The 20,328-nt window shown below is 43.5% G+C and overlaps 2 protein-coding genes across 4 annotated transcripts in view; one reads left to right on the forward strand and one right to left on the reverse strand.

The window, feature by feature from the left end:
* Positions 1-13,223: 13,223 nt before the first annotated feature.
* Ptrhd1 (peptidyl-tRNA hydrolase domain containing 1) lies at positions 13,224-15,636 on the reverse strand. Its single transcript, XM_028778086.1, has 2 exons — positions 15,381-15,636; positions 13,224-13,557 (listed from the first exon to the last, which is right to left on the reverse strand). Exons 1-2 carry the CDS (start codon positions 15,630-15,632, stop codon positions 13,387-13,389), a joined length of 423 nt encoding a protein of 140 aa, XP_028633919.1. The 5' UTR covers positions 15,633-15,636; the 3' UTR covers positions 13,224-13,386.
* A 40-nt stretch (positions 15,637-15,676) lies between these two features.
* The window catches only part of Cenpo (centromere protein O), a 14,807-nt gene continuing 10,155 nt past the window's right edge, over positions 15,677-20,328 (forward strand). The window contains exons 1-3 of one of the 3 annotated variants that reach the window (XM_028778083.1): positions 15,677-15,891; positions 15,983-16,109; positions 17,987-18,165. In XM_028778083.1, coding sequence (XP_028633916.1) covers positions 16,064-16,109; positions 17,987-18,165 — 225 coding nt within the window. In that variant the 5' untranslated portion in view covers positions 15,677-15,891; positions 15,983-16,063. The remainder of the gene's footprint in view (positions 15,892-15,982; positions 16,110-17,986; positions 18,166-20,328) is intronic. The other 2 variants (XM_028778085.1, XM_028778084.1) reach the window with 2 other exon arrangements.

Below are 20,328 nucleotides of genomic sequence, written 5' to 3' on the forward strand. Positions count from 1 at the left end.
TCCGAGTAGCTTTTTTTCCCTTAAATCTCACTGTAAATATATTTTGATTTCCTGTAGAAATTGATTTTGTTCTGTTTAATTTTATGCTTTTTTTCATCCTCTTGGTTTTTCTAAATTTGTGTGTGAAATGTAATGTTGATTGAATTGCAATTACATTTGGCTGGTAATTTTATCATCCCAGTAACTGTGAAGCCATGTATGGATTTACTTTGGGTCTCATCAAAGTGGCACCGCTGGAAAGAGCTATTCTGGCTGAGCTAGAGGAGGCCACCCCAGAGAGTCCAGGCTCAGCTGATCAAAGTACGTAGGCCGCTTCTATGAAGGGAAATCAGTGCTCAAAGAAAAATCTCCCTTTTTTTGTCTCAGAATAACTTTGGGAATTTGAATTTCCATCAGTGCAAATGTGTTTCTCTGTTCTGCTCCGAGGCTAATTGGTACCATGTTACCCCCTCGTCTTGTTACTCTGCCACATCCCGTCTCATCCTGGCCCCTGAGAAAGGAGCCAGCAAACTGACTCTATGCTAGCAGTTCTGCTACAGGCCGGGAGATCTTGGGCAAGGCGTGGCCAGAGAGGCCAAGAGACACCTCCCAAGCTAACCTCGCCCGGCATCCTGGGCCTGTGGAGGACAACACTGACCTTCTGCACCAGCTCCCTCTGCTCACACAGCAGAGACAAGGCCATAAGAACCAATGCAGATGAGGAGCATGGACTCAAGACTTCAAGGAAGAAGCCATTTCCCCAGGTCCTTCCTTCTGCATCTCACCACCCCTGGTACAAACAACTCCATTGAACTCCATCTACTCAGAAACTACAAGATTTTGAAAATGGTGGAAGGGCTCATGTGGTAGCAACTATGAAACAGAAATAGGACCCTCACTTACAGACATTATCTTTTATTTTTTCCGAAAATGCATCCCTGATCTCATTCATTTCCAGCTTGGAAGCCCAGCCATGTTACTCTAGTTCCTACCAAACTGCTCTAGGAGGTTGTTTCCATTTTGTTTGTGATAATAAATGTGCAGACTTCAGGAAGTTCACCTTTCATTTCAGCATTCCAGATGAAGTTTCCTGACTCAGCGCTTTTGCATAAGGACCTAGAAAAGAACAGCAGTAAGGAAAGTTGGAGATGCAAATGTCCTCCCCATCCCCACTGCACCTTAAAGTATGCATGTCACCTTCAAGGTTTTATAATTGCACTGTTTGTTTTATGTATGTACAGATTAAAATTATTGCTACATTTGAGGAAAATAAAATTGCTTGCTTCTATGTAATTCCTGTCATTCCACAGGAAATTGACTTTTCCAGCTACTGAATAGAATTTGTTTAACAACCTCACGGGCTGCCTCTTCATTTATGCGCTGTGGAGGGGAGGGGACCTATAGAAAGATTACCAAATCCTGGATGACTTCAAATACTAAAGGTTAATAAAAAGAAATGACCCTATTGCCAAAAATCCTTAAAGTTACTCTAATATGAACCAGTCCTGAAAATTTTGATGAGACCAAAGTCAAGCTGTGACTGGGGGCCTTGACTTAACTGGCCATTGGTCTGATGAGTAAACTCTGTTGTGTCTGGGGCTAGGATACTATCCAGGCAACACTAAAAACACATGAACTACCATGCCTCTCTCAATTACTGATACAGGTGAGCGTTCTACTTGAGGATACTGTTTCAGTGTGATAGTGCATTTTATAAAAGTTAGGCCCTGGCACGTGAGATGGCTCAGCATCTGTAAACCTAACAACTTTAGTTCTGCTCCTAGAACCCATGGTGGAAAGAGAAGACTCCTCAGTCCTGAAAGTTGTCTTCTGGCCTCCACAGGAGTGCAATGCTGTGCACACACACACACACACACACACACACACACCCCAATGGTACTTTTTGTTTAAACCTAGACCCTAAGTAGAGCCAGTTCCAGAGGCCTGTTTCTCACATGCATTCCCACACATAACTGTAGACTTGGAATCTGCTGTTTAGAATCATATTCTGAGGTGAAATAATACATTTCCCCATAGTCGGGATGAGAGAAACATGATGCTTCTTTTAGATGAGGCCTCACACTGGCATAAAGTTATTCTGAGTGACAGTGGAGAGAGAATAGCAAACAGAAACAGGAAAACAAACGCTGGGATGAGGAAACTGCCTTGTGGTCTTGTCTAGGGAAGACTCCATAGAGAAGTTCCTAGAAGCTGCCTCTTGGGCTGACCAAGCAAAAGAAAGGACAGTTGTCTGCTTACATAGTACTAATCCTATACTGACCGTAACTGCTCTTGTCAGAAGAGCACCTGCACCTAAATATGCTGAATGGTCCTTGAGCATTCCCCTGCCTCTAAATTTCACTGATTCAATTGAGCCCATATGTTCTTTTTGCTGGAGATTGAGCCTGTTCAGCCAGCAACGTTACTATAATCTTAAGGATGTTGAAAAACAAAAGATTTTCTCATCATTTACCTACTCAGCATATTTTATTCCTTACCCAAGGCTCCAGGAATAAGGAAAGGTGAAAGCAAGATTGGCCCCTGCCCTGTGCTGCCTTGTGGGGAGTGGCACAAAGGTGAGGTCTGTGAGAGAGGCCATGCCTGGAGGTCAGCGCAGGCTTCCTTGCACAGAAATGGCACTGGAGATGAAGTACTGAGAGTACAGCAGACAGCACCATGAAGTGGTGGGTCCAGGACAGACTGAGGAGCATGAAAAGGTGGAGATGGGAAGAAGCCATAGAGAGCTGGCTTCGGGACTATTGGCCAGTGTGTGGAGCACTCATAAACAAGCCTGCAGAGTTCTGTCACCTGGTGGGGCTGGAAAGTAGCTGAAAGGGCTGACTCCAGTAGGAACGTGTGCTAGGCTTGGGGGCCTTGTTTGGCAATTATAGCAGCAGATAGCTAAGGTCTCTTCCATAACTAGCCCTACCCAACCAGAAGCAGAGCCTTCTGTTCCTTCTCTCTGTAGTTGGTGATGATATTAAAGACATTCAAAGAAAGTAAATGTGTGTTCTAACAATTTCTAAAGTGGCTAGGATCATTGCCTCAGCCTCTACAGACCTGTGAGAGAGCTGTAAACAGGAAATGAGTTCCACTGAGCTATGACACAAAAAACTGTTGATCGATATGGGGACGTGAAATCCAGCTTTAAATTTTTATCATGTTTCGCTTGTGTGTGTGTGTGTGTGTGTGTGTGTGTGTGTGTGTGTCATGAGATCCTGATGCCTGTGGAGGTCAGCAGAAGGCGTTGGATCCCCTGGAACTGGACTTACAGATGATTGTGAGCCACCGTGGAGGTGCTGGGAACCGAACCTGACACCTCTGCAAAGGCAGCAGTGCTCTAACCACTGAGGCATTCCTCCAGCCACGTGTTTTAATTGCAGACTCTGGTTTACTGTCCTGGACTAGATGATTCAAGACTGTCAAGTCTACAGACTTTAATCTCATATATGAACTTAAGTCTAGCTTTCTTCTGTGACCTATGCTAAATACAGCATTGAAAAGAAGGGTAAGAGGTCAATGGTGGAGAAGAGAGAGCCTAACCCCTTTTCTGGAGACTGTGAGAACTTGATCTTTGAGTCCTCAAGTTAATGGGGGGGGGGGAACTCTTTGGCATGTAGATAGCCAATATAGTATATCTCAGCACATCTAAACAGGAAGTGAGGATCAAGTGTCTGACATAGGGTCAATGCTTTAGCTTATAAGAATTATAGAAGGTGTGAGTTAGAGGCAAGTATAAGAATGTCTGACAGGGCCGGGCAGTGGTGGTGCACGCCTTTAATCCCACCACTTGGGAGGCAGAGGCAAGCGGATTTCTGAGTTCAAGGACAGCCTGGTCTACAGAGTGAGTTCCAGGACATCCAGGGATACACAGAGAAACCCTGTCTTGAAAAACAAAAAACAAAAAACAAAAAAAACAAAAAAAAAGAATGTCTGACAGGATTTGAGGTGCAGCTCAGTTATAGAGCACTCACCTAGCACACATGGGACCCTGAGTAGACCCCAGCAGTGTGTGTGGCTATCAGGATCCTTTCCATGAAACTGGGTCATTGGAGAGTCTGTAATTCTAAGACAGTAGGTTTCCTGGATCACAGTTGGAAACATTTTGTCTGTGCTCACTTTAGATGGTGAAGCCTTCCCACATGCTGTAGATTTGGCCCTGCCGTAATCATTTGTCCTTGGTTCAGAATTCTACAAAAAGCAAGTATCCATAGCAAGCAGAAACCAAGAGTAAAACATTGAAAGGACCAACTACTTTCTCATCAGATACTCTTCTCACCCCCATGCCCAGAGATCCCAAGATTTAGGGAAAAAAAAACCCTAGGCCATAAAAATAGCTTCTGTTTCTGATGAGCTGATGTGTGACAGACATGGACAGCACCAGAGATGACTGCCTGAGCTGCCCATTTCCCATGGTGGGGATTCCATAGCTCTTAAACCACTGGCTCTCAACCTTCCTCATGCTGAGATCCTTTAATGCAGTTCCTCATACTGTGGTGACCCCCAACCATAAAATTATTTCCTTGCTACCTCATAACTGTAATTTTGCTACTGTTATGAATTGTAATGAATATCTTATATGCAGGACATCTGATATGTGACCCCTGTGAAAGGGTCACAACCCACAGGTTGAGAACTACTGCTGTAAATATTGCTATCCTTTTCCACTCAGGAAGTCCCTGTCAGCAATTTCCACCTGCATTTGGTCTTTCAGCACTCCTATCCCACAGTGTAGAACAGACCCATTCACAGATGTTGAAACTGAATCCCCAATTTGTGGTGAAGGGGCTCAGAAAATCTGGCCTATGAGTTGGATGGGATGAAACCTTTTTAAAGGTGCTGCACAGAACCACCACTAAAGATGAGACTATCAGATACCAACATAAAGGCTGGAAACCACCAGGGCTCTGTTGTTGTCATGGTTGTTTCTAATGGGGTTTCACTTCATTACATAGACCAGGCTGACCCCAAACCCACAGAGATCTGCCTGGTTCCATTTCTCTGCGGGTTTAAAGGTATGTACCACCGTACCTGCTTAAGGCTGATTTTTTTTTAAGATTTATTTTACTTGTATGTGTGTGTGTGTTAGGGGTGTTCACATGGAGGCCAACGGAGGGCATTAGATGACATCCCATTCCCTGGAGCTGGAGTCGCATAAGTGTGTGCTAGGAATGGAACTCTGGACCTCTGAAAGAGGAGCAAACACTCTTAACCATTCAATGCTACCCATTTTTCCAGCTCCAACACTGGGAATCCTAATGAATTCAAAATTATTCTTTAGAACTTAAGTTCCACAGAGGTTTCTGAAGGTTTTTAACCTGAAAATAAAACAGCCTTTGGAAGCTCTTGGTGTTGACTGCTTTGTGCCTAGAGAAAATCTCAAATCAGCCTGAGTGTGGCAACCTCTGCTCTCTAGAAAGCAAATGCTCCAAGCACACATCTGGTCTTTATTCTTTGTCTGCTGTTGAAGCAGGGTCTCACTTCATAGACCATACAGGTTTTGAACTTGAAATCCTCCTGCCTCAGCCTCCAGAGAGTTTCCAACTGAAGATACATGCCTGAACCACCACACTCAGGCTACTACTGATCCTCATACTTAAATTGACTGTTGCCACATTCATTTCTGCCTTGTCTATAATGATTTCTTTCTAGTTCTCATCCTTCAGAGCCCTGTTCCAGAACCTTCCCCTGGTTACAGCACTTGCTTTGCACTACTCATTGCCGGGTTTGCTTCATTAGCACTTGGCTGTACACACACTGGTCTCTTTTCTCCACTAAATTGTTAAGTCTCCTTCAGAAGATGGACGCATCTTTTTCCCTTCTCGGAATCTTCTCTGCAGCAGCCTCTTGAATGCTGACTGGAGCAATAGAATGTTTCGACTGCTAAGGAACAAGTTGACACTGAGTTGTCTCCCTTAAATTGGAATCATTGTATTTCTGGAAGGTTACAAATGTGCACACAACTTGTATGGCGTGGTTCTGTTTCTATGTTTTCCCTGTTTCATGAAATGTGAATGAATTTTTTTTTACTAATCTTTGAAAGTCTCCAAATGCAGGAACTGAACCAGGCTTTAGATCACTGAAACACTTAAAGACCTCCTTCCCAAATGAGCAGAAAGTAAATCCTATCTCTGAGCTGCAGTATGGACCTCTGAAAAGCAACATTTAGTGTTAAGATTAAGCAATAATGGGATGGCTCTGAAATTTCTTAGAGTCACCTTTAAAGTTGGTGCCTCCTGAAAGCTGCCCACTCAAAATGTGGGGCAGATGGATGGAGTCAGTGAACAAGGAGATCTCAGATCTCAGAGGTCTTACCTGGGATTTCTTTCTTCAAAACAGCCTAGCCCTGCTTAGCTCTCTTTGTTGTTGGTTCTAAGATGATCGTCATATAACTGCCTGTCCCAAATCTTAGGCTCCACACTGCCTGTTCATTTTCCATTTTAACCTATAAACTTGTATGAACACAAGCACATTTAAATTGTCTCTCACCTGAATATTCTTCTGATGTTAGGAATTAAATTTTAAATGATAATTACTCAGTAATCTACAATTTAAGAGTTGAAATCATACTGTGGAGAATGGTCCTTATTGAACATTCTCTATTTGAAGACTTCTGTACCTCTATTTAGGCTTCAAATTGTCCTCCTATTTTCCCTTGAAAGCTTTTTAATTAAGGAAATCTCCAAGCATTTGTGGAAGTAGAAGCAATAATGTAAAGATCCAATTCTCATTTGTGAACTTATGGTCCTAGGTGATCTATTTTAAGTGATTTTATGATCCAGTCCTAATGTGATCTTATGATCCTAAGCCAGTAGTTCTCAACCTGTGGACTCCTTTGAGGAGGGGGAGTCACATATCAGATATCCCTCATATCAGATATTTACATTACAATTATTTTGTTTTGTTTTGTTTTGTTTTCGAGATAGGGTTTCTCTGTGTAGTCCTGGCTGTCCTGAAACTCACTCTATAGACCAGGCTGGCCTCAAACTCAGAAATCTGCCTGCCTCTGCCTCCCAAGTGCTGGGATTAAAGGCGTCCACCACCAACGCCCGGCTTACATTACAATTATAATAGTAGCAAAAATACAGTTATGAAGTGTTGTTGAAAATATTTAATCAGGGTTTTCTACTCCTCCTTGGATCATTCAGCTCCCAGATAAAAGACACAAACTCTTTAAGGCTTTAAAGCACTAGAGCTGGGCAGACATCTACCCTCTAAGCTATTAGTATCTACTTCCATATCAATAGCCCTGAGTTATAACTTGCCATATTCCGCCTGGGCCACTCTTACTCTGACTGGCCAACCCTCATGACCATGGTTTCATGAGTCACCTACCCCATGGCATCTTCTCCTCTCTCCCCTGCTCTCTCCCCTTTCTCATGCCCTCCTGCCTCAGACCCCCAGCCTGGGAATGGAGACCCTGCCTATCTCTCTTCTGCCTAGCTATAAGCTGTAGGCATCTGTATTGACCAATCAGGGAGAACTTGGGGGGCAAGGTTACATAGCATCACTTGCTGTAGGAGAGAATCTTGTCATCCCTGTGGTAACCAGGGCCAGGATTTAGCATTGCAATGCATAGCAACAGACTAACCCTCAACAGTGAAATAGCAATGCAATAATTTTATGGTTGAGGTCACCAAAACATAAGGAACTCCATTATAGGGTTACAGCGTTCGGAAGGTTGAGAACCACTGCAACCTAAATGAAAGTTAACAGTCTTTCTCCCCCAAGATCTACTTCAAAGAAGCTGAGAGTCTATGTGGCTTTGTTTTATAAAAACTGCAATACCTATTTTAGGTAATGAATTTTTAAAAAATAACTTAATAGTTGGCCTGAAAGATGGTTTCACAGATAAAAACATTTGTCACACAAATCTGATAACCTGAGTTTAATCCCCAAAACCTGTGTCAAATTTTGTAAAAGGATTTATCCTAGCTAGATCCAAGTAATGAGACAGAGAGACCAAGATTTGTCTCCAAACTTCACCTCAGTATCTGGGCAGTCAAATGATCTATCTTAACCCCCTAAGCTAATCTGGCTACCTCCAAGCCAACATACCAATAATACTTGTACTGAGGCCTTCTATTTTTTTGCTGAACTCTCAAGAACTCTTTTCTCTTTCCTCATGGCAGATCTGCAACTCACTTCCTCTCTCCCCTCCCTTGGCTGGTGGAAGCCCACCTACTGGATGGTCAGCATTTATTGACAAGGCAGAGAATAAATGGTAAAAATTGTTTGTGCAAACCTGAGACAGGAGACTCTTGGCATAAGCATTACAATGCCATGTCCTGATTGAAAGAAGATATGAGGGCAGAGAAACCAGCATTTGAGTAACACAAGGATATATCCTTTACACAGTGTACAAAACCTGTATGCCTACAAGTAGATGAAAGACACTGACTCCACAAAGCTGTCCTGTACTGTGCAGGTGGCATGCACATCATACACGCACTATGCATACACTTCACCATAAGTGACTGTGTACCCGTGATAGGGAATATTAACCAGATACCCATCATTTACCTGTACAACTTTGGACACTGGGATACAATAAAATCCCTGCCCTCAGAGACCATGTTAGACAAATTAGTCAAATACAAGTATCAGATGGCAAGTGCTGGAGGGAAAGTTTAAGTAAGGAGGGGGTAGGCAGAAACTCTGAAAGAGAGGAGCCACCATTTAAAATGGGAAACCAGGACAGGCCTTCAGGAGAGGTGATGTTTGAGTGACAAGCTGGAGGAGATGAGACAGTGAGGAAAGTGTTACGGAGAAGAGCCAGAGGTGCAGCGTTCTAGTATGCTGGAGAGCAAGAGAACAGGAAGCAAAGGGTCAGAGGTTCTGCAGCCTCGGATGTGGGTATTGTGCTGGTTGTTTTTTATCAGCTTGACAGAAACCTAGACATATCTAGAAGAAGGAATTTTAATTGAGAAAAGGCCTAATGAGCCTGTAGGCAAGTCTATAGGGTATTGCTTTGCTTGATGATTGGGCAGGTAGAACTGGGTGGGATAAGAAGGCAGGCTGAGCCGGGCGGTGGTGGCACACGCCTTTAATCTTAGCACTTGGGAGGCAGAGGCAGGCAGATTTCTGAGTTCAAGGCCAGCCTGGTCTACAGAGTGAGTTCCAGGACAGCCAGGGCTACACAGAGAAACCCTGTCTTGAAAAACCAAAAGAAAGAAAGAAAGAAAGAAAGAAAGAAAGAAAGAAAGAAAGAAAGAAAGAAAGAAAGAAAGAAAGAAAGAAAGGCTGAGCAAGCTATAGGGGTAAGCCAGTAAGCAGCACCCCTCCATGACCTCTGCATCAGCTCCTGCCTCCAGGTTCCTGCCCTGACTTCCTTCCATAACAGACCATGAAGTACAACTTTAAGCTGAAATAACCCTTTTAATTCCCACGTTGCTATAGAAACCCTAACTAAGCTAGTATTAAGGTACTTTTAAGTTGAAAAAAGCTGCAAAGAAAGCAAATGCAAAAGCAAGGAGACCTGCTGGGAGTTGCTGCAGCAGCAAGAGATGATAAACTGAGCCAACCATGATCAGATTCTGGATATGGTCCTGAGCCACAGGCAGAGTTATCTGCTGGAATCTCAGATGCAAGGTATGAGGGAAAAGAGAATAAAAGTGAATCCCAGATGTTGGGCTTGAACAACTGGAAGGATGGAATGGCCCTTGACAGAGGTGGGGAAGAAACACATACTTACTTCACTGCCTGTCGTATGTGTAAGATTCCCATCAGGCATCCAAGTGAACTCAGATCAACAGCTGGATAACTATGGGCCTGAAACTTAGGAGAGAAGTGCGGTTGAAGATACAGACAGGAACTCATGAAGAAACAGTCTTTAAAGAGACCGTAACATGACTCCAAGCCAGGTTTGCAACTATGCTATCCCCTCCTGGGGAGTTTATTGCAAGAATAAAGACTATTTGATATTTGGAATCTATCAGTGTAATTCACCACAGTGACAGCAGAGAAAAGCCATACAGTTGCCTCCATAGGTGAAAAAAGGTATTTGGTTTTTTTTTTTTAATCTTTTTATGTTAATTTAATTTTAGAAAATGTGACCAAAAAAGAATCTCTTTAATCTGATTCAGTAAAAATCTAAAAGCATTCCTGTTAAAATGCTAGCAAACAATGGGTTCCTGTTAACACCACTGCTATAGGCCGAGAGGTCCTAGCCAATGCAATGAGATAAGAAAAAGAAGGGGATTGGAGAGATAGCTCAGTGGTTAAAAGCACTGGCTGCTCTTCCAGAAAACTTGGGTTTGATTCTCAATATCCACATGGTAGCTCACAAACACCTGTAATCCCAGGGGATCAAAAGCCCCCTTCTGGCTTCTGTGGGCACAAGGTATACACATGGTGCACAGACAAACGTGCAAACAATACACATACATACAAAATAAATAATTAAATTAAAAGCTTATTAATTCATCATGTGTATGTATTTGCCTACATATATGTCTGTGCACCAAGTGTGTGCTGTGCCCATGGAGGCCAGAAGGAGGTGTGAAGAGTCTCTGGGGCTGGTTGTAAACCACTGTGTTTCCTTACCCATTATCTTGCTCAAACATTTAAAACAGTTTCCCATACAGGTCCTTGTAGGCATGCTATTGTTCACTGTGTAATTCAGATGCTGATTTCTGTGCCCCCGTATCTGGTTGCAAACCTTATTCTAAGTATCTCCTGCCTCAATGTTGTGTAAACATTGCTCCCCATTTAGGCTCTAATCTGTCAATAAAAGCTGATCAGCCAATGACTGAGCAGAGGAGAGAATAGAGCAGGACTTCCCTCCTAGCCAGCAGAGGGGGCAAGAGAGACCGAGGAAGTGGAGATTAGCCACAGGGAAAGAGTCCAGGAGACACCATGGGAAAAGCAGCTGAAGTAGAGAAAGCCATAAAAAGCAAGTATCTCAGGGATTTTGGCTGGAAAATAGCCAGACTATTTTAGAAGATGAAAATAGAGTAATACTGCTCTGTTGTTGTGCCCTTAAAATTTATTAAATAAATATAATAGTCCAACCTCAGGTATTTGAGAGCTAGCTGGGTTGAGGAAAACTACAACAGGCACTTATTAACAAGCCATTGCCGTGACCTAGAATTCACCTTTCCCGCTGGGCAGTGGTGGCGCACGCCTTTAATCCTAGCACTTGAGAGGCAGAGGAAGGTGGATTTCTGAGTTCAAGGCCAGCCTGGTCTACAGAGTGAGTTCCAGGACAGCCAAGGATACACAGAGAAACCCTGTCTCAAAAAAAACAAAAAACAAAAAACAAAAACAAACAAAAAAAAAGAATTCACCTTTCCAGCTTCCCTTCAATCATTACCTTCTCTTCCTTCTGAATTTCCTGAAATAGTCTCCAGTGTTCTCCTCCCATTCTTGTCCCAATAAACTATAATCTGATTTTTCATCCTTATGCTCTTTTAACTGCTCTCGCTGAGTCTGCAGTGCACTCCCAACTGCTAAAGCCTTTTCAGTTATTTACTGAAATCCTGTGCTGTTGTTGCTTTTTTACCCTGACCTTCATTTGGCTCTCTGGGCTTGGTGCTGTCCTCAGCACTCCACCAGTTCTTCTGGAGCTCTCTACCCACTCAGGTAAATGTGCCTCAGAGGCTCACAAGTTAAGTGCTTGCTCCCTAGAGTGCCCTGATAGAAGTCAGTACAGCCTTTAGGAGACAAGGCCTAGAGGGAAGTCTTTAGGTAGCTGAGAACATGCCCTTGAAGGAATTCTGGGGCACCAGCCTCTTCTGTGTTCTTTTTCTGTTTCCTGGCTATAAGATGAGAGGTAGGCTTCACCACAGTGCTCACCATTGCCATCCGGAAGTCTGATTTGTCTTCTGGAACCTCTAAAACAGTGAGTCAAAGCAAAGATTTTCTCTTTGTAAGTCAATTATCACATGTGTTTCATTATAGGAGTAAGGAGTTGATCAATACACTCATCTTCCCCCCCAACCCCCACCCTCGCTCACTCCACCCCGCTCGCTCCTGCCCCACTCGCTCCAGCCCAAAGGTTTTTACTTATTTATTATATGTAAATACACTGTTGCTGTCTTCAGACACCCTAAGAGGGAATCAGATCTCATTATAGGTGGCTGTGAGCCACCATGTGGTTGCTGGGATCCGAACTCATGACCTTCAGAAGAATAGTCAGTGCTCTCAACCGCTGAGCCATCTCACCAGCCCCCAATACACTCATCTTAATATTTTCAGCTTTTTTTTTTTTTTTGAGACAGGCTCTTGCTTAACACCACAGACCAGCTTTGAACCCAAGACTTTCCCCCTGCCTCAGCTTCCCAAGTGCAGGGCCACTTCTCAAGTCCATAAGCCACTACTTCTAGCTTTCATCTTTCATATAATTCTTTCTACTGAAAAAAATTACTCCACATAAACTGTTATGGGATGGATTTGTGCAGTGTGTGGATTCATGTGCTGATTTCTGAGCCAGAGATCTGGATGCAGTCCCAACACTGGCATTGTCAAGCATCTCCTGTCTCAGTGCTGTGTAAAAATTATTTTCCACTGATTGGATAATAAAGAGCTCATCAGCCAATAGCAGGGCAGGAGAGGAGGAGGTGGGGCTTCTGATCCCAGTGAAAGGGTCTCTCATGGGAACCAGAGAGAGTCCACTATGGGAAGACAGATGGAGCAGCCAGGGTGAGGCTGAGATGGCAGGTAACTGAGCATGTCATGGGGTAGTAGGGCAGATCAACATAGTCGGGTTAGAATAGATTTGAACCCTGCCCAGCTATAGTGCAAGAAGCATTTTAATAAATACACCATGTCTCCGTGTCATTACTCAGGAACAAGGGAGGCAGAGAAAAGCCCCGCACTTTATAATAAACTTTGCTTCACAAATGTTCAATCAATTTCTGTTGTCACATGCATATGTCTACAGAAATATTTTTGAACTGTCATGTAACAGAGTTTAGAGAAGGGGATAATTCTTGGCTGGTAAGACTTTGTGAAGGTGATGTGTTAAGTAAAGTTGAGTGTCAGGAAAGAGGGGAAGAATAGGAACATTCTATTACGGCACTAGAGCCCAGAGTGATGGGACAGCAGGGAAAGGAGAGAGAATGGGGAGCTGGGAGGGGTAGAAGGAACTCAAAGGCAGCATTTTAAACCTGAGTGACTAGAAGTCCATTATTCCTAACAAAAAACATTCCGCGCTTCAGCAATGACCCACAGATAATACTGATGCTTATCCACTCTCCTCACTTGAACTTGGTGGTAATGACAACAATGATGATGGTAGCAGGTGCTGATTAATGAGGGCTTTAATTTGAATTTGTGCTGGTTCGTAAGAAACCACCATAACTAGAAGGGATGAGTACGTCAACATTGAAAGGAATCCACAATGCTTCAGGATGAGGCCATGTGGCTCCCCAGACCAGATGACATTCAGTTCTCCCAGAACGTTAGTCACTTGAACAACCGGAACTTCTTCAAATACTGGCTCACTTCTTCCTTGGGGTACGGCCTCAGGGCAATGCACGTGGCAATGTTCTCAGGCTGCTCGAGCCACAGCGTGTGGTCAATGCTCTTCTGCTGCAGGGTCTCAGCCAGCTCCTTCAAGGTGGCCTCATCAGCAGCCTACAAGTTGCAGAAGACACAATACAGATGGAATGACCCGTTTAGGGAGTGTCAGAGGGTCACAAGTGGGGGGAGGGGCTCTGAAACTGGAGCTGTGGCTCCACCAAAGAATGCATAGCAACAGTTTTGTCCAGTGGTTTGCTATTTCCTATCTTTAGGATCTTAGAGAAGTGGCTAGAAGGGCTGAGGAGGAGGCTTGATAGCCTGTTAATAAAATGCAACTTTCTTTTTCATACTGAAGTCTGCTGTATAGTTTCTAGTTTCCTTATGGTTGGTGCCTACTGCGGCTCACCCTTATCATTCAGCCCTCTGTGACTCAGCTGACCACTGGAAGTTTTTCTGAAATTTCATATACTTACTTTCCTTCTCCCTCTCTTATCCCCTCAGCCCCAAGCCTATGTTGATGCAGGACACATCTCTCAACTACTTGATGTAAGAGGGCTGGCTCAGTCCACTGTGGGCAGTACCATCCCTAGGCAAGGGGCCTGAATTGTAAAAGTCAGGTAGCTGAGAAAGTCAGGGGAGTCAGTAAACAGTGTTCCTCTGTGGTGTCTGCTTCAAGATCCTGCCTTGAGTTCCTGCTTTGACTTCTCTAGATGACAGATGTAACCTGTAAGGTGTAATAAACCCTTTCCTCCCCAAGTTGATTTTTTGGCCATGGTATTTATCTCAGCAACAAAAAGCAAACTAGAATGTTGTATTATGCATGCACACTGAGGATAACTTGTAAGATTTGTTTTTTTTTCCCCCCATCAAGTGAGTCTAGGGATAGAACTCAGGTTGTCGGGCTTGGTGGCATATGCCTTTACCCAATGAGCCATCTCACCAACCCTTTTTAACCTACCTTATTATATGCTTTTTGGTCAGCAGAATAGGATCTAAGGCCAATAGGATCTTGACCTGGATAAAAACACAACTTTTTGAAATTCCAGGATATCTAGGAAAAGACTTCCTGGTAAAGAATATGTTCCTAACCTTTAAGAGTTAGGCCAGGAGCTGAAGAGATGGCTCAGTGTCCAGAGAATACTGCTCTTCCAGAGTGCCAGAGTTTGGTTCCAGGACCCACATTGGGTTGTTCACACTGCCTATAACTACAACTGCAGAAGATCCTACATCCTCTTCTGTCCTCCAAGGACACCTGCACTCATGTGCATATATCCCACAGACACACATACCTACCCAAAATTTAAGTAGATCTTTAAAAAAAAAAGTTAAAGTTAATTCAATGGCTATGTAATCACCTAGACGGGAAAGCACCCCTCAGAAAGCTGAAAGCAGATGTTAACACGTAAGTTGGCACGACGATCCCGTTAGCCATTATTCCTCCATTCTCACCCCCTTGACAGTGTTTTCCTGCAGTAAAGATCTCTCTCTAGAGAAGCCAGTACTATGTAAATGAGTTATGACTCGAGATTCAGAGCTTCTAAAAAACGTATGCCCTTTCCCAGCTCACTGAGCGTTTCTCCTTTTAAATAAACGGACTCTATTTCTTACTAACCATATTTATTAAGGCACAGCTTTAAAAGGGAGATTGGTGCACAGGCATAAAGGGCCATGCTTTCCACAGCTTCACCCTCCAAGGAACACTGGAACAACCAATTTCTGGTGAACGCTGTGATAGCAGGGTCTATGCCTGTTCTTCACAGTCATGCTCTGTCCAGGGAAAGGTTCACTGCGTAGCGCCAAAGCCGCAGACCATTCCCCAAACACTCCCTCCTACAATCAAGTCGCACGAACTTCCGGAAGTTAAGGATTGGGCCCAAGAGCAGATCTACTTCCGGCTTCTGCACCCCATCCCTTTAGCGTCCCTCCCCACGCCTCACCTCGAGAACGACCTTGCGCATGCGCCCCAGCTCCCGGAGATAAGCTGCTGTGTGCGGATGGTCTCGATGGAGGTGCAAGGCTGCTGTGGCGGCGTGACATGCCTGCGCTACCAATGCTCCCGTGGGCCAGGAAAAAGGAGCCTGAGATAGATCCTTTCGTAACACTAAGTACTGTACAAGGATCTGTGGCTCCACCCCAGAGCCTGCCATCTTCCTGATCATCAGAATGGACGGACGTATTTTGCGATGCATGCTGGGATTAGGGAGGAGCTATGGGCGCCACCATGTTTTTGTACGGCGGAAGCGCAAAGTACGCTGGGATCAGTAGATTGCGTTTTTGAAGTTGAGCTCGGCGGGAATTCCTAAACTGGATCCTGAGTGACGAAGGTTTGATGAGAAAGCACGACCCAGTGGTAGACAGATTAGCGTTACTGTACAGCTTCTTTGGGTGTTCGAGGAATCCCGGCTGGACCATAGTGGCCACGGCGTGGACCAGGCTGACCAGTACAAGGCAAGGGAGGCCAGCGGGGACGCTTTGCTTATCCCAGGACTGTCAGGCAATAATAGCAATAGAGTGATTGCCTGTCTTTTCCTGTTTGTAGTTAAGGACGTTCGGGTTTATGTTAAACCTGCCCTGTGCATCCAGCTTCGTACGAAAAAACAGTTGAGAACCCGAAGAGGAGATGGAGTCTGCAAGTACTTTGTTTCCAGGCATAGAGTGGAAAGGAGGTAGTCAAAGGGGGTTGGCCTTCCCTGTACCACAGTAAGATCTCTCTTTCCATACTTTATTATAAACGAAGGGCCACTGTAGGGCAATAACTTTGGTGATTAGATATGGATTTGATTCAGGGCTCTGCCTTTATAAATATTGTGGATTGGACACATTTATAGTTCTGCCTCATTTTCTTTCTCCTTTAAAAAAAACTTAATGTGAGGCAATAAGCAACATGTGGGTTAAAATTGTTACTAAAAGACTAAAAGTATGGTGAGTTAACTGTTAAAAATATGCTGCAATCTAGAACTAAATTACTATGTAATCCCCAGTTTGCCTGGAACTCTCCATGATCCTCCACCTCACCCTTCTGTGTGTCACCTGGCTAAAAAAAGTGAATTTTTGAATAAGCTTCAGGCCTCGACAGGTCAATTATTCTCCAGTTCCCTTGTCATCTCTTTCATCCAAAAGATTGAAACATTTAGTTATGATCGTGTTGGTTGTCTCTCTCTGCTTAGTAATTACCACTGTTTACCTATTGTGTGAACATGGAGAGGAACTGGATACAGCAGAGAGACGTGATAACTGCCATGCTAAAGCTCCCGAGGAAGTAAAAGAAGTCAGGAGGCAGTACCCTTAAGAAGAGCAAGTGAAAGATGGTGGTGCTGCATATTGTGGGTCTCTCTTGATCTTATGAAAAAAATTTTTTTTTTTTAAGGAGATAGACATTAGTGGTTTGATGTCTAGCCTAGGCTGGGTAGATCAATGAGCCAGGTCTGGCCTGTCCCAAGACAAATGAAGACCAGATTTTTGTGAATGTATATTCTTGTGAACCCTACAAAGTAAATATTGGATCTGCTTAAGGAACCTAGTTACATGAGGTGAAGCATTGGACTTCTCTAGGGAGATTTCATCTGGGTTGTGGGAAAGCATAGAGAATCGTCCTTTCCCACCCTAGATTTGTGCTTCTGGGATAAGCAGACTTAGATGAAATATTGCTGCCTACAAAGCAAGCAATAGACAAATCAAGAGTCTCTTGTTCTCTTCAAATGAGTGTAACCAGTTAGGGGTTGTTTTCACACCAGTGTTCAGCAGAGAGGTTGATGGTCTCTGGTTTGGTTGTTCAGGCCTATGGTTTTATAAACTTATGGCAGAGCCCGTTGTGATGATGAATGTCTTTGATCCCAGCACTCTGGGCAGAAGCAGGTGATCTCTGTGAGTTCAAGGATAGCCTGATCTACATAGTGAATTCTGGGCCAGTCGTGTAGGAAAGATCCTGTCTCAATAAATAAATATATATATATATATATATAAATTGATTTTTCCCTGGATATATGAGCTATCTATTGCGACGACTGGTTTTGGTTGGCAGCTTGATGCTCCTGTGAAGAGAAGCCCTCAATTGCTGAGGAATTACCTCATCAGATTGATCTGTGTGCAATTTCTTTAAGGCATTTTTTTGATTGCTAATTAATGGAGGAGTGCCTAGCCCATTGTGGGTGGAGCCACCCCAGGTGATGGCCCTGGGTTGTGTATGAAAGCTAACTGAGCAGTAGCAGGAAGCCAACAAGCATATTCCTCCATGGTCTCTGCTTCAGTTCCTGCCCTGAGTTCTTGTCACCCCTGGACAGGTGGTCCTAGATTGTATTAAAAAAAAAAAAAAAAAAACTGAGCAAGCCAGCAAGCATCTTTCCTCCATCTGCTTTAGTTCCTGCTTTACACTTCTGCCCTGACTCCTCTATAACCTGTAAAATGAAATAGGCCTTTTCCTCCCTGAGTTGCTGCTTTGGTCAATGTTTAGCACAGCAAACTGTTCCTTCTTGGAATATGCTTTGCCAAAATTAAACCTTTGTCTGATTATGAAGGGGTTTTTGTTTGTTTTCACTTTCTTTAGGTGTTTTAGCTCACCTGGAAAGACTAGAGGCTCAAACGGCTAGACCAGATAGAAAGTCTGAAGAACCAACAGTTCGTGAAAAGGAAAGTTCTCTTAGAACTAAGATTCGAGAACTGCAGCAACAGCGAGATAAGCTGAGGGCGGAAGTGAAGCAGCGGCGAGCCAGGGTGAGTAGAAAGGTGGGCTTGGCTCTACTGGGGTGTGAAGGCCAGCTATGAGCTGGGGATCTCAGGGTCGGTAAACCTGGAGCACATGCTTACCTTGAGATCGTACTGAATTGATTTCAAGTCTTTGATTCATCAAATAATCAGACCGGTAAAGATATAGCTAAAAATATCAACTACTAGCCAGGCTATTGTGGTGTACTCCTTTGATCCTAGCACTAGAGAGGCAGAGGCAGGTAGATTCCTGTGAGTTCCAGGCCAGCCTGGTCTACAGAGCAAGTCCAGGAGAACCAGGCCTATACAGACAAACTCTGTCTCAAAAAACAAAAGCAAACAAACAAAAAAACCTATCAACTACTAATTGTCAGGTGGTGATGAGGAGACGGGCAAGTTTTTTGTGTTCTTTGTAAAGTCCCCTTGGCCTTCTCTCATAGACTCTTGAGCCTGGTACCTCAGCCTCAGCAGGTCTGAGCCATTTATAATTTTACCAATGTTCTGTTACCCAGTCTCAAAATTTCATGGCACACATTGGTCAGTCCTTCATTCTGGTTTCCACAGTAGCTGAGGTCCAGTCAGCAGATCTGTCAGATGTTCCTTTCTGTTGTCTTTGTACTTAGTTTCTCCTCTGCCATGCATTAAGTAGTACCAACATAAGTGGTAAGTAAGTACTTACCCAGTGGTTTGGATACGAGGATAATTACAGTGGTTTTAGAGTTTGGGAATCTCTTAGTATTTCCATTTTTCCATTAAACCCTTCAGGGCCAAGAACATGTTATACAAAATGTCACATTCTTTCCCTGCCCAAAGGCAGTCAGTAACCACTCATGTGATGCCCATCATTACCCATAGAGCTAGCCTTCCTGCCTTCTCCTTCCCTTCCTTCCCACTCTTCCTCTTTTCTTTAATCTGTTTTTTATTGACGTTAAATATGTAATGTGAAGAAGCTAATGAATGTCTTAAGGGACTACAACCACATTTCTACCAGAAATGAAAAACACAAGATATTCCCAGTTCCCAAGGTTGTCCGTTTGCCTCCTGGTAATCATGCCCTTCAGTGTAGCCACTGATCCAGTTTCTGTTACCAAGAATGGTTTTTATTTGTTTGGGGGCATTGTTTTCAATCTTGCTACTTAGCCAGGCTTGAATTCACTCTAACGGAAGCTGGCATAGACCGTGTAGTCGTCTTCCTGCTGTCTTGGCTTCAGAGTGAGTGTCACCACACCCTGAACTTGGTACAGCTGTAGAGTGTCAACCCTTCTGTCTGGCTTATTATGCTGAGAGCTACAGTCTGTACAGATACGTTCACGCCACCATCGCTGCTCAGCAGTTCTGCTACGACCCGTTCCATCGTTGACAATGCCATGTGGGTTATTTGCATCTTTTCACTTTGGATTCATTATGAGGATTGCTGCTGTGACGGTCTTCTTGATATTGTTACATGTAACAACACAGCACTTTTCTATTAGGTACAAGCCTTAATCGAAGTTGTAGGACTGTAGTAGTTCTTATTATGGGCTTCATTTGTATTTGACTTTTTTCTTGTCATCCTCTGTCATCCAATGTAGTGTAAGCTATTTTTAATTATTATTGGTAATCTAGAGATACAGTATACAGGAAGTGGAGGTTATAGGTAAATCTCTGGCCTTTTAGGCAAGGGACTTGAGCATCCATAGATTTGAGTGGATCCTAGAATCAATCTCCCTTCAGCCAGCACTTGTGTTAGAATCTTAGGTTTCAAGTATTTTTTCCAAGACCTTTGAAATAAATAAATAAATAAATAAATAAATGAATGTCATCAGTTAAGAATTTTTTTCTTTACATATTTTGGGTTTGAATTCTTTCCTTTAGACTATTTGTCTTCCATTTCTGCAAATGGAACTCAGTTTTCAAACTTAGCTATGTGTTCTTGTTTCATAAATCTGTATCTAACACCATAACAGTGGTATTCTGTATAATTTTATGCTTTGTAGTCTTTCAGAGATAATCTTTCTAGAATAGATTTCTGTGTGTGTTGTTTTATTGTTTCTGGATAGTTGATTGTTTCTGGATTGTTTGGTTCCATTGGTCTGTTAAACAGCTATCTTATTTTTTTAGGGCCAGATATTTTAGGCTGTGATGTGGAGGCTGCATAGCTCTGCCTTGTTTGTCTGAAAGCTGTGTAAAATGGGCATGGTGTGA

The sequence above is a fragment of the Grammomys surdaster genome, unplaced genomic scaffold, assembly GCF_004785775.1.
Source record: "Grammomys surdaster isolate TR1022 unplaced genomic scaffold, NIH_TR_1.0 324, whole genome shotgun sequence".
Lineage (NCBI taxonomy): Eukaryota > Metazoa > Chordata > Mammalia > Rodentia > Muridae > Grammomys > Grammomys surdaster.

Bases quoted from the DNA above. Each gene is read 5' to 3' on its own strand.
- Ptrhd1 (XM_028778086.1), bottom strand. From the start codon at position 15,632: ATGCATCGCAAAATACGTCCGTCCATTCTGATGATCAGGAAGATGGCA. The intron at 13,558-15,380 runs GTGAGGCGTGGG...TGCAACTTGTAG, and splicing joins TGCGCAAGGTCGTTCTCGAG to GCTGCTGATGAGGCCACCTT.